The sequence below is a fragment of the Phaseolus vulgaris genome, chromosome 5 (genome assembly GCF_051622355.1).
Source record: "Phaseolus vulgaris cultivar YP4 chromosome 5, ASM5162235v1, whole genome shotgun sequence".
NCBI lineage: Eukaryota > Viridiplantae > Streptophyta > Magnoliopsida > Fabales > Fabaceae > Phaseolus > Phaseolus vulgaris.
In genome coordinates, this window is record NC_143502.1 from 42,211,451 (window position 1) to 42,224,676 (window position 13,226).

The window sequence follows — 13,226 nt, forward strand, 5'->3', positions numbered from 1 at the left end:
AGTACAAAAAAGAAACAACAACATTAGATTAGAGTGTTGCTACATTTTTTTAATAAACTCTTTTTAGTGTATTTTTATTATTAATTAAAACTTATTAAAAACTAATATATATATATATATATGTAATTAATCAAATTTATTTTACCTTTCTTGTAATCTACTTTTTAAGTAATTAAGTAGAACAAATATTTCTCTGCATTTTAGAAAATAATATTATACTTTATACTTAAAACTCACTAATTAAAAACATAGGCATTTTTTTGTTCTCTATTATAACCTCTGAAGTTTGTGTCTACTCAAGTAATGAAGAAAGACATTTGAAGGAAATTGAAGATGTTTTTTGTAGTGTCGTAGATTTTGAAATCATCGAGCACACGCAAAACCCTCAAAGGAACATGCACAGATTTTCGGCGCTTTTCTTCAGAAAACATGGTTTGGCTCCCTTTCTATCGAGAAAATCATTGGTAATCACACCCGAAGACACCTTCTGCCATTTTTTCTGTACTATCTCTGAGGTAAGTTGTTCTCAAACTTCTTCACAGTTACCCACACATTGCAATTCTAAAAGCTCAACACTTGACAGCAACACCAACAATGGCTTAACAAACCAATTTGGCCTCATTCGCCTGCAAGAGATTTCAATTGACCACGACGATCGAAGCCATGACGAGTTTGCTTCTGATGTGGAGAAGGTTTATAGAATATTACGAAAGTACCATTCTAGGGTTCCCAAATTGGAACTTGCTCTCAGAGAATCTGGAGTTGTTGTGAGGCCTGGATTAACTGAGCGTGTGTTGAATCGATGTGGTGATGCTGGGAATTTGGCGTATAGGTTCTATTCCTGGGCCTCTAAGCAATCCGGTCATCGACATGATCAGGATGCATACAAGGCAATGATTAAGATTTTGGGTAGGATGCGGCAGTTTGGTGCTGTTTGGGCACTGATTGATGAAATGAGGCAGGAGAATCCTGAGTTGATTACTCAGCAAGTGTTTGTTATTTTGATGAGAAGGTTTGCCTCTGCAAGGATGGTTCAGAAGGCGGTTGAAGTGTTGGATGAGATGCCCAAGTACGGGTGTGAGCCGGATGAATATGTTTTTGGGTGTTTGTTGGATGCTTTATGCAAGAATGGAAGTGTTAAGGAGGCAGCTTCGCTGTTTGAGGACATGAGGTATCGGTGGAAACCGAGTGTGAAGCATTTTACTTCATTGTTGTATGGTTGGTGTAAGGAAGGGAAGCTTATGGAGGCCAAGCATGTGTTGGTTCAGATGAAGGATGCGGGCATTGAGCCAGATATTGTGGTTTATAACAACTTACTCGGTGGGTATGCTCAGGCTGGGAAAATGGGGGATTCTTATGATCTTTTGAAAGAGATGAGGAGGAAGGGTTGTGAACCAAATGCGACGTCCTACACAGTTTTGATCCAGTCACTTTGTAAACATGAAAGGTTGGAGGAGGCTACGCGGGTATTTATTGAGATGCAGAGAAGTGGTTGTCAGGCGGATGTTATCACATATTCCACATTAATTAGTGGATTTTGTAAGTGGGGAAAAATCAAAAGGGGGTATGAGCTTTTGGATGAGATGATACAGCAAGGGCATTTCCCAAATCAGGTTATTTATCAGCATATCATGGTGGCCCATGAGAAGAAGGAGGAACTGGAAGAATGTAAGGAACTGGTGAATGAGATGCAGAAGATTGGTTGTCCTCCGGATCTCAGCATCTATAATACAGTCATTAGGTTGGCTTGCAAGTTGGGAGAGGTCAAGGAAGGTGTTCGGCTTTGGAATGAAATGGAATCCAGTGGGCTCAGTCCTGGCATTGACACCTTTGTCATCATGATTAATGGTTTTCTTGAGCAAGGCTGCCTAGTTGAAGCCTGTGAGCATTTCAAAGAGATGGTTGGAAGAGGGCTTTTTACTGCTCCTCAATATGGAACCCTGAAGGACCTGATGAATTCTCTTCTAAGAGCTGAGAAGCTTGAAATGGCCAAAGATGCTTGGAATTGTGTCGCAGCTTCTAAAGGGTGTCAGCTAAATGTGAGTGCATGGACAATCTGGATTCATGCACTCTTTTCTAAAGGACATGTGAAGGAGGCTTGTTCATTCTGTATAGACATGATGGACAAGGATTTAATGCCGCAGCCAGATACTTTTGCAAAACTTATGCGAGGTCTAAAGAAATTATATAACAGACAGTTCGCAGCAGAGATCACGGAGAAGGTAAGGAAAATGGCAGCTGATAGGCAGATCACTTTTAAGATGTATAAACGGAGAGGAGAGAGGGACTTGAAAGAAAAGGAAAAGGAGAAAAAGGATGGGAGGAAGAGGAGGGCTAGACAACGCCAATGGGGTGGAGACCGTCAGAAATTATAATTTTCACCAGTGAATTTTGACGTAAAATATGTAGCATCTCAGAGGAGTGTGATTTTTGGCAAGAATTTGGTCATGAAATTCAATTGAATGGAAATTAAATGATTCTATTTCCGTTCAATTAATTAGAGAAGCTGCGTTTTCTCTGATGTATCAATACCCACTGGTCAGAATTTGAGAGCTTAAGAGAACGAGAGAGGAATTGAAATATAAATTGAAAAAGCAATTTTGAATCTGCAATTTCTACTAGGTTGACTGTAACATAATGATTCAAATTAACTGTTAGAATAGCTCTGTTATGCACTATGCTTTTCTTTTTACTATCAGATGTCCACTGTTGGCAGAATAGCTCTTAAAAATTTTCTCCGCTCTTTGCAGCCTATACTTGGACGGATTATTCATGATTGGCTAAGAACAAGAATTCTAATGATTAGTCAAAAATCTCTATCAATGATCAGAATAACATTTGCTAGCATAGCTCTTTTAAAATCATCTTCCCTCTTGGCAGATTATTCTTGGATGGGTGCACTTACCATGAAAGCCTGAAAAGTGGGAATTTATTATTAACTTCCTTTATCCAACTTTCAAGTGCAGTCTTGTGAATTTTCCAGTAAATCTGTTCACTGTCCATTGGAGGAGAGGAGTTTGGGATTGACTTGCTCTCCTCTGTATTCATGTTTATGTTATGTGATGCTGATGATGGTTTGTTGTACCGGAATACTTCTGGAAAGCCTGCTGCTCATCCCTCCACCCCTGGCACGGATAGATTAGGATTGAATGATTTTGGTTAAGTAAACTTTACACTCACGGGTAGGTTGGTACCCAGTTTTATGGGATATATCACCCTCATCCAAGAAATCACGTATGTGTAACACATGTGTATGGTGTTGCGTGATCTGGTCAGCCAGTGACTGATGTGTATGAAAATGTGATACTTGTTTGAAAAACCTTCATTTACATAATCAGCCACGGGATTTTTTTTTCCTTTTTGTTAAAAATGTTACTTCAACAAGATTATGTTTGTCTTCATTTCCATTTCCTCACTTAGGTGCCTTGTCTTGTCTACATGTGCATATTTGAGGTACATAGTGTGAAATTGAATGCCATCTTTACGGATATCTTCTGGGTTATTCGTTTGGTGGCAGGCAACATGGCGGCAACTGGACAACTTTATACAGTCAGTCAACTAATAAATCTTATCTTTCATGTGTACAGATGGTTCTTGATAACTTCTTTCGGTATCATGTCTCCCTGGAATTTTGATATCTGAACCTTGTAGTCTCTACTTTTAATCTGGTTTTATTTCTTAAAAGTAATTTTGTTTCTATTTTTTACAACAAAAGGTTACTGTGATAAGGTTTAAGTTTGATGATCATGCTAACTTTATTCACAGCTAGTGCTCCAGTAACTAAGAAATCTTCAGGCATTTCAAATGCTATACTTTCATTTCTCAAGGGGGTTTGAGAACTGCACCAAGGATCCAATGTTCAGAAGAGATGATCCTTTCACGGGATCATTCATCAATGCTAATTCCTTCATAATACGAGGATATTGCATTATGCAGTTCTGGATCTTTTAGTTCTCGATTTGAAAGAAAATGTTTATATTTTCTTAATTTTTCTGATATATGTACCCCTCTATTTAATTGTTTTTTATTTTACGAAATTGAGTTGATATAAACTATGCTACTTAACAAGTGAAAATAAATTTTATATATTGTATTACTCTTTTCATTTCATAATCATTTATCGTAAAGATTTAATTTAGTTATTTTAACTGAAAGGAGATTTAAAATTTGTAAATCATCAATAGTTTTAGAATAAAGATAAAAGATCAATGAACGAAGATATTGGATCTTAAATACACTAAATTAATTATAAATTTCAAGTGTTAATTAATAGTTATTAATGGTATATATTTTCTGAGCTCTCAACTGATAGAGTGGGATCCAAGTAATATTTATATCAGCAAACACCTTGTCTCAGAGTCCATGTGCGACACTGTCCTAGACTCCATTTTTATGTCCCTCCCAGAGTTTCTATTCTCTACAGCCATCACTACAATACTCCTATATTTGCATCCAATCATTCTCCATTCCTCCCCTCTAATCACCACGATTTGCTAATTGCCTCTTCCTATCTGAATGTCCACCTCTCTTCAATGCAACTCAGAAGCAGCAAATAACTCTTTTGTGTCGGTTGCAGTGAGTCAGCAACTAGTTAGGACCTTGTTACCGACGCAACTCTTTCATCATTTAAGACCCAAATGTTTTTTCCTTCTGTTCAAGAAAAGAAATCATTTACTGTTCCTATCTTTCTGTAATTAGAAAAACCTCAACACAATAAATTAATGATTTGGCTTTGAAACTCAAAAACAACTGTAGAAGTAAGCAAAACCAACTTTTTCCTTTTTTAGATGTAAAAATGTTACTACTATGCTATTATTTTTCGTCCCCACTAGTAGGTTCTTAAAGTTTTCTTGTTTCATTGTTTTCAGTTCATAATAAATGTTGTGCTTACAGTCTCTTCATTACTTTCTTCTTCCATCAACCATGCAGCATACGTTTCCGTTGGTTGCTTGTCAAATTTAGCACATTCCCGTTTATCGTTTCATCAATCACTACATCATCACGTATCTTGTTCATGATATTTCTTTTGATACTATTTGAATTGTTTCAAATTGTTGAAGAATAAGAACAAAACAGGATTTTTAAGTTGGAACTTGGAACTGCCACCCCTTGTTTTACTCCGAATCTGTTCTTAAATGTTCCATTACCCTTCAAACTTGGATAAAGTTTCTTCATCTATTGTCCTTATTCTTTCATTCTAAACTACTTTCTCTAATCCAAGTTCCACTATTTTTCCCTGACCCTCAACTCAAATTTTATTACCATTTATCACAGACTTATAAACTTTTATTCTCGTTTGTTTCAAGCAAAGAGATGAATCATCCAACAAAGCACCGTTTGAGGTTGTTACTATTACATATAATTCTGCTTCGTCTTTGTTGCACAAGTTCTTATCCCACGCCAACAAACTGCACCGACACAAGCCGCGTTTGTACTTCGTTCTTGGCCTTCAAGCCTAAACCAAACCAAACCTTGCCTGTGATACAAAGCATGTTTGACGTGTTGCCCAGTGAGATCACTGTCGAAGACAATGGCTGGGATTATTTATTCATCAGGAAAAACTGTTCTTGTGATGCTGGCATGAAGAAGTTTGTGTCTAACACCACACTCACAGTGAAATCCAATGGAGGGTTTGTGCATGATTTGGTGAAGGAAGCCTATGATGGGCTTGCTCTCTTGCCCAACACGACACATTGGGCAAGAAAAGATCATGGTGTCATACCACTGAACTTGTTCTGTAGCTGCTCCAGTGGACTGTGGAACTATTTGATGAGCTATGTCATCAGAGATGGGGATAGTGTCGAATCACTAGCAAGCCGGTTTGGGGTTAGCATGGATAGCATTGAGACAGTGAATGGCATTGACAATCCTAGTAGCTTCACTGTTGGTTCTCTCTATTATATACCTTTGAATTCGGGTTAGCATCTACAATCTTCTTCAACACTTTTATTGTGGATCCATTCGAAGCATTCGCACATTCAGCAATTCAGAACAGTCACATGAGATTAGTCTACTCATTTTATCTCGGTCAATAACTTTAAAATACACACCCAAGATCTCAGTGGTTTGATCTTCATTCAATGGTTATAAATGGTTTGAATGTGTGAATGCATGAAAATATGACTGCTGCACTAAATCCATTTCCTTCTACTGTGTGCTGCATTTATGTCTGTATTTGTTTGAAAGGGACGTTTCTTGTCTGTGTAGTTTTATTGATGCTTTAATAAGATTAAAATTGCTTTAAGTAAGTGGATTTTACTGGTTTCATTTTATAACTAATGAGGATTTGGGAAATTGGGCTCCTTCTAGCAATTAATGTTCAATAGTTGGGATTTGGATACAGGGAGGGCAGTACTTTCTAGCATTAAAGTTGAACTAATCTTTTGATCACCTAAGCAAATGTAGTTGACTAAATTTTTTAGTCTTGGCTGCAATGTTGAATTTTTTAAGTGAATTGCAGTTCCTGGTGAGCTTTATCACTTGAAGAATGACACTTCTCCAGTTCCAGTCCCTTCCCCATCTGTAGATGAAATTTCAGGTATGGAACATCATATAATGGAAGAAAGGAGAAACCATTCTAGTTTATGTTTAACTGTTCTGCCAGTGTCACTAAGCTCTGAAATTCAAAGGGAAACATTATTTAACCAAAAAAAAGTTTAGTACAAAATTCATGTTTAAAAAGGCACTTTTTGGCAAATTCTGCATTTATTTGCCTTTTTTTAATTTAGGACAATATTGTTTATACACCTTTTTCTATTACGTAAGTCTTAACTCACGTCCCAATGCACGTTTCTTGCTCTCTTTTCTCTCAAACAAGTCAGTTATTATGCAAACATTGAGTATCTAATTTTCTTTTCCTACAGCTGAGCAAATCAAGCAGAAGGATCGTGTACCCCATGAATGGATTGTAGGAGGTTTTGGGGTTGGTCTCGCTCTGATAATATTAAGCATTATTGTCTGTGTGTCCCTGAGATCACCCAATTGCTTGGTTGAAGCCAGAAATAATGCAAAAAATTCTGCAGGAAAGATCTCCAATAAGTTCTATGTTTTTGGCAATCCAAAGTTGTTTTGTGGATGTGGCAAACCTGTGGACCAGAAGCAAACTGATGGTGAAACCAGCAATCACCAAATTACCTTGACCAAAGCATCTTCGTGTAATCACCCAACTAATTGGATTGGACTCTCGAGTATACACTTTTTTCTCATGTTAATTGAACTCAGATTTGTATTCAAAACTTTAAACTTATACACACACTTACACTCATCTCTATGTGCCAATTTTGGATTAAAATTGCTAATCCCCTTCCATGCATCTCCAATTCAAAAATGCACTTCTTTAAGAAAAACTTCTTTTAAATAGCATTATCTTTAGGAGTTAGCTTCTAGAAGTTTTATTAATTAATCGGATGGATAGGGAAAGAGATAGGCAAATGGGACAGCTGATTTAATTCCACCAATACTGTGATTTGCAGTTTAAAATGAGAAGCCATGCATAACATACTTTATCTGTTATTGCAGCTCTGGTACCTGACATGATGGACATGGATAGGCCTGTGCTTTTTTCATATGACGAGATTTTTGCCTCAACAGATGGTTTCTCTGATTCAAATCTACTTGGGGGTTCTGTTTACTATGGTCTCCTTCGTGACCAGGTTTGTGGCCATATACTTTTAATTCGGTTGTAGAAAAAAGCAAGTGCTTCACCAGAAGGAAAGTATGAGACAACTATTATACTCCTACTGATTTGGCATGCATTTAAATCTTCCAGGAAGTTGCTATTAAAAGAATTACAGCTACTAAAACTAAAGAATTTATGTCAGAGATAAAAGTTCTGTGCAAGGTTCATCATGCTAATCTGGTAATGCCTTATTGTCCGCAATAAATTACAAACTTGTTTTATGAACAAATTCCTTTCAGCAATTCAAGAGCTTGAGTCGAATTTCTTATTAATTTTGTCAAGGTAGAATTGATCGGCTATGCGGCAAGTCATGATGATTTTTTCCTTATTTATGAATATGCTCAGAAGGGTTCACTCAGCAGCCATTTGCATGATACTCAAAATAAGGGTAAGATCATGCCAGCAGTTAATTTACTCTAAAGCATTTTCGTTTTATTTGTAGCAATACTTGAATAAAATTTCTAGTGGTATAATCAGTACTACTGATCAAAACTTCCTATTCAACGATGAGGATGCTTGAATTGGCGTTTGGTTACGACAGTCACATTTCCATGTTGTCTTGCCTGAACATAATGAATATATGATTCAAGACCTATTTTATTTTGTCTTGCTTATAGGTCATTCATCTCTTCCTTGGATCCCAAGGGTCCAGATTGCACTTGATGCTGCTAGGGCCCTTGAATACGTACATGAACATACAAAAACTCGCTACGTCCATCAAGATATCAAGACAAGCAACATTTTACTTGATGCTTCTTTTAGAGCCAAGGTACTAACAAATTTAGACACCATTGAATTATTTCTAAATGTTTTACAGATTTGCTGATTGCCAGATCTCACTATTTCTACAGATATCAGATTTTGGGTTAGCAAAACTAGTTGGTAAAACAGATCAGGGAGAAACCACAGCACCCAATGTTGTAAATGCATATGGATATCTCGCTCCAGAGTATGTCTGCTTGTACACAATCACTGCTTTTATATGGAAAGAAAAAAAAATGATTTATTTTCTATTTATAATGTTTTGCAGATACTTTAACAATGGCCTTGCAACGACCAAAAGTGATGTCTATGCGTTTGGTGTTGTTCTTTTTGAGGTTATGTCAGGGAAGGAGGCCATCATTCAAACACAAGGTCCTGAAAAACGATCATTGGCATCTAGTGTAAGTTCCTTGTGAGACATTATAGTGCAAAAATTATCACTGGCATGGCATCTCTATTAGAATATAGTTAACTAATCATAGCCGTCAAGTCACTAATATATCTGGTAATGATAGGATATGCTGTGCCTGGTTTGAGGATACTAAATTTGCGTACAACAAGCAAACCTTGAATCAAATGCGATGAAAACTAAATAACTTCTTTGCTTTGACTTTTGATGTATTACATATTCTTTTTATTCTAAACTTGATGGCTGCAACATGTTAAAATTGTCGGGTTTTTAATTTATTATACACCTCTACATTTTCTCCTTGTTTCATTTATCATGCATGTTCTTGAGGTTTATTGTTGCGAATTGTAACTGTTTTCTGAGGCAAAACCTTCATATTTGTTGAATTGCAGATGTTGGCAATTCTTAGGAACTCACCTGATTCCGTTAGCATGTCGAGCACAAGAAACCTCGTTGATCCTACTATGATGGATCTGTATCCCCATGATTGTGTGCACAAGGTAAGTTGACTTCTCCATTTTCTACTATAATGTTTATGGTTTTGGGTATTTGGTTTTTCACCCAAGAAGCTTGAAGACTGTCCAGCTCACAGCCTAACCAAGAAAATGTTAAATTTTTTTCATAGTTTCTCTTGGACTAATGGAAAGAAAAAACAAAACAAAAACTAGATCAACTTTGAAGTGACATAACATTGCATAGGTTTTACTCTTCTGACTCATTGATCTTGGTATTTTGGTGTGTTGTGTCCGTACATAGATGGCCATGCTGGCAAAGCAATGTGTGGAAAAGGATCCCGTATTACGCCCTGACATGAAGCAAGTTGTGATTTCCCTCTCACAAATCCTGCTGTCCTCTGTTGAGTGGGAAGCTACTCTTGCCGGGAACAGCCAGGTATTCAGCGGTCTTGTCCAGGGAAGATAGTTTAAACACCAACATCATTTTCGCCCACTACTCTATTATCTTCTCCTCTCCCTTTTACAATAGAAATACAATAAAATATGAGCTAAGACTTGACATTGAAACCGATGGATCAATTGTATTTTATAGGGCAAAGTTTTGAAAGTTAAAATATGTTGTGATGGAGTTGAGAAAAGATTTCACTGCGCTCTGATTGTTACCGACTATTTCATTAATAAACATGTTTGTACTTGCAATGTTTACCCTTCCCAAGGGCCAGATTTGGCAAGGCGTGATGCAATTTTCACATTCTATGGCTGTAACATTTGTTCCAGAATGTTGCTTCGTGTTGAATCCATGCTAGGACAAGCAGTCCTTATGCCTGCCAAGACATGCTATTTTGTCTCGGGATAATAATAACTGAATTTCGGATTGGAGTTGCTTGTTCACTAAATCTAACAAGACATGTCTTTCCACTTCTTGTTTCAAACTTATAATGTTTAACATTTCAAGATTGTCATTTAAACTTAACCACCAACAACTATATGGACCAAACCTCACTCTAACACTCTAATAGGAAGATTAAAGGAGCATTAAAACATAGTGTGAGAATTTTAACAAAGAAAATGTGTTAATACTAACTCATAAGCATAAGGATCTAACTCATTCCTATAAATATATTGACCAATATCATGCCAATATACATATTTATTAAGCATTTATTACATTCAACTACCCAATATCAAACACTAACTTGACCGTCCCACATTTCAACTTGGAATCGAGACCCAAGACGGACAATATTAATATCAGCACATAGCAAGAGCAGAAGAAGCCTGCCCGAGTAGGAACAGAAGCAGTTATTTTTCTAATATGGTAATAGTATACATTTTGATGTTGCTGTATGAAATTACAATACAGACAGGACTGAAGGTAGTGGAAACAATGTGTGGCTAGCTGCTACAAAGGCTTACTTGACAAGGGAAGCTAGGACCCTGCGTGGTGGATGGAAAGATCTTCTGGAATGAAGGACGGCCCAATTATCAATCAAGAGAACATCCCCTTTTTGCCAAGGAATGGCCACAGATTCCTCTTCCAGTATCTGCAGACAATCATAGACTATATCAGGAGGTAATGGTTCACCATCCCCAAAGGTGACAGCTTTAACAGGATCATTCCGTTCATCTTTCCACCCAGTGTAAGCAGCAACCATGCTGTTAAACCATATCTTCCGTTGTCTACTCTCATCATATTTCACACCCGGAATTGGACCCATAACCGTCTTCACTCCATCCTCCAACCATTCCAACTTCATACCCAGTTTAGCAGCCCTACAATGCAAACATTCCAAACCCCATCAATTTTATTTTTCTTTTCCATACAAATAAACAAAGAATGAACAATTTGCACTGAAATTTCACATAGACTCTTTTATTTCCTATTCCTACACTTCCCTCCATGATTGTTTGAAAAATATCATCCTAATTCAATTTTTATACTACCCGAACCCCAAGTTCTTGAACAACATACGAATCTTCAGCGTACGTACTGAATTTACTCATCAATAAAAAGAAACACAAAGCAACCTTTGTTGAGCGATGGTTTTGTCTGTGGTTAAGAAGGTTGATTTCCAGCCACGGCCAATTGGGGAAGAAGGGTTATCGTCTTCTCCCAAAACCCTGATGTACAATAAGCCATGCTTCTCTAGTCTCTCCACGAACTCGGGGTATTTGTCCTTCATCCTTTCATACACGACATGGCTAAGAACAATGGGGGTTTCACCCCCACTCCCAGGCTCCACTTCGCAGAAGAAAAACAGTTTGGAAGGAAATTCAGGAACTTGAGCCATTTCGTGGTGGAAAGGGATCTTCTGGTCAGGTGGGGACTCATTGGCGGTGAAGACGCGACCGACGACATTGGTGCGGGGAGCGGCGCCGCCCACGTAGGGAAGCTCGTCGTAGCCGAACGCTTCGACGACGTCGTTGAAGTGGGAAGCGGTGGAGAGGGGGAAGCCTCTGAAAAGGACAGCACCCGATTGAAGGAGCAGTGATTGGAGGAAGGGTTTGTTGGCTTTGACGGAGTCCGTGAGAGGAATCGCACTTGCAGAGGCAGAAACCACCGCGGGAAATGGAACTCCGTTCACGAACTTCTGTCCGGGAACATGGATTTCTACAAAAGCAGTTCCCATGTTTTCTTTTCTTCTTTTTCTCAGTCACCAGCCACGGAAAAGATAACCTGCTTTACCATGCCGTTACCATATGAACTACACGGAAACTCTGACTGTGACAAGGGTTTTGCATTATGCACCCCCATGAATGTAAACCTGCACTCCCATGAGAAGGTGTAATAATAAAGTTCTCTAAAAAAACATATTCATTCCTTAATCTTCTTTAATGTATTCCTGAATTTAGAATATACATTCAAAAATATACAATATGAAATGTGTTATTACATTTTCAAATTCTACATTCTATAATGGATCTATTTTTTGAAATAAACAAAAATATGCATTCATATATTAAAATATGAAAGTGAGTGCGTATATCCAAAGTTATATATAACAATAATACAATAAATGAATAAAGTCGTATACAACATTAATATATATGCGCATTTAATTTTTAACATTTAATTAAATATCTGTATAAATAAAATAGCAATCGGACACATGTCATGTACATATGAGTCGATGTATACTAGCATATATGAAAGACTTACTTCATATAGTGAGAATATGATGATAAATGTATTAAAATAATATTGTATCTGGCAACAATCACATGCCCCATTTGTCTACACTAACTTGTGAAGATAATATGTCATATAGAGAGTCATCGTTGTAAAGTAGAAGTTGAAAAAAGTGTCTTAGGCATATCACAACTTAGTTTTGACATCCCATTTACAAGTAATGATATTTTTAGTTGGTCTACCCATTCATAATCTCCAAAAAAATGTAGCATATTTATCTTGTTATTGTTCAATTTCTTAAAACAAATTCATTTTGACAAGTGACCATGATTCTTACTCATTTTCAATAATGAAACTATACACGATAACCATAATGGCCATCAATCTTAACATCAATGATATCATGTATGTAAAGAATGAGTACATGGATGAAACTGATCCAACACTCATTATTTTAACCGTCAACATGAAATCATCGTTTCATCCCTCTCCTTGGTCGACTTCATGTAAAATAACTGTCATTTATTAGTGTTTTGTAGATCTCACCAATCCATTTGCTCAATTTTTATGGATTTCCTTAATTTTAACTTTATCCACATTGATGTCATATATAAGTATGTTATTTCACCGTTTTAATTATGACACTGTCTACAATATCAACTTCCGTGAAATGATTAAAACAACATCAAATTCTAATCAAATTGTGATGATATATTAAAGTATTTTACAAAACATATCAATAGTTTTTTTTTATAATTTAGTATTTTTTTATATGTTTAAACATACTATCAA

General features: G+C 36.8%; 3 protein-coding genes across 7 annotated transcripts; 2 read left to right on the plus strand and 1 right to left on the minus strand.

The window, feature by feature from the left end:
- Window positions 1-268: 268 nt before the first annotated feature.
- LOC137835914 (putative pentatricopeptide repeat-containing protein At5g65820) lies at window positions 269-2,678 on the plus strand. 2 transcript variants are annotated; one of them, XM_090302751.1, is made up of 2 exons: window positions 299-515; window positions 584-2,678. In XM_090302751.1, the coding sequence occupies exon 2, from the start codon at window positions 894-896 to the stop codon at window positions 2,373-2,375; it is 1,482 nt and encodes a 493-aa protein (XP_090158877.1). In that variant the 5' UTR covers window positions 299-515; window positions 584-893; the 3' UTR covers window positions 2,376-2,678. The 2 variants fall into 2 exon arrangements, with proteins under 2 accessions (XP_068500771.2, XP_090158877.1); XM_068644670.2 differs by having other exon boundaries at window positions 269-2,678.
- A 2,050-nt stretch (window positions 2,679-4,728) lies between these two features.
- On the plus strand, window positions 4,729-9,949 carry LOC137835913 (lysM domain receptor-like kinase 3). 4 transcript variants are annotated; one of them, XM_068644668.2, is made up of 11 exons: window positions 4,729-5,917; window positions 6,461-6,538; window positions 6,864-7,154; window positions 7,519-7,652; window positions 7,769-7,858; window positions 7,961-8,066; window positions 8,296-8,447; window positions 8,530-8,627; window positions 8,709-8,841; window positions 9,242-9,349; window positions 9,606-9,949. In XM_068644668.2, the coding sequence occupies exons 1-11, from the start codon at window positions 5,314-5,316 to the stop codon at window positions 9,768-9,770; spliced, it is 1,959 nt and encodes a 652-aa protein (XP_068500769.2). In that variant the 5' UTR covers window positions 4,729-5,313; the 3' UTR covers window positions 9,771-9,949. The 4 variants fall into 4 exon arrangements, 2 of the variants coding, with proteins under 2 accessions (XP_068500769.2, XP_068500766.2); XR_016521001.1 differs by having other exon boundaries at window positions 4,881-5,917; window positions 6,864-7,187; window positions 7,965-8,066; XR_016521002.1 differs by having other exon boundaries at window positions 4,881-5,917; window positions 7,965-8,066.
- Window positions 9,950-10,412: 463 nt separating this feature from the next.
- On the minus strand, window positions 10,413-12,103 carry LOC137835915 (2-oxoglutarate (2OG) and Fe(II)-dependent oxygenase superfamily protein). The gene is made up of 2 exons (XM_068644671.2): window positions 11,333-12,103; window positions 10,413-11,077 (listed from the first exon to the last, which is right to left on the minus strand). The coding sequence occupies exons 1-2, from the start codon at window positions 11,932-11,934 to the stop codon at window positions 10,717-10,719; spliced, it is 963 nt and encodes a 320-aa protein (XP_068500772.2). The 5' UTR covers window positions 11,935-12,103; the 3' UTR covers window positions 10,413-10,716.
- Between the last annotated feature and the right edge of the window lie 1,123 nt (window positions 12,104-13,226).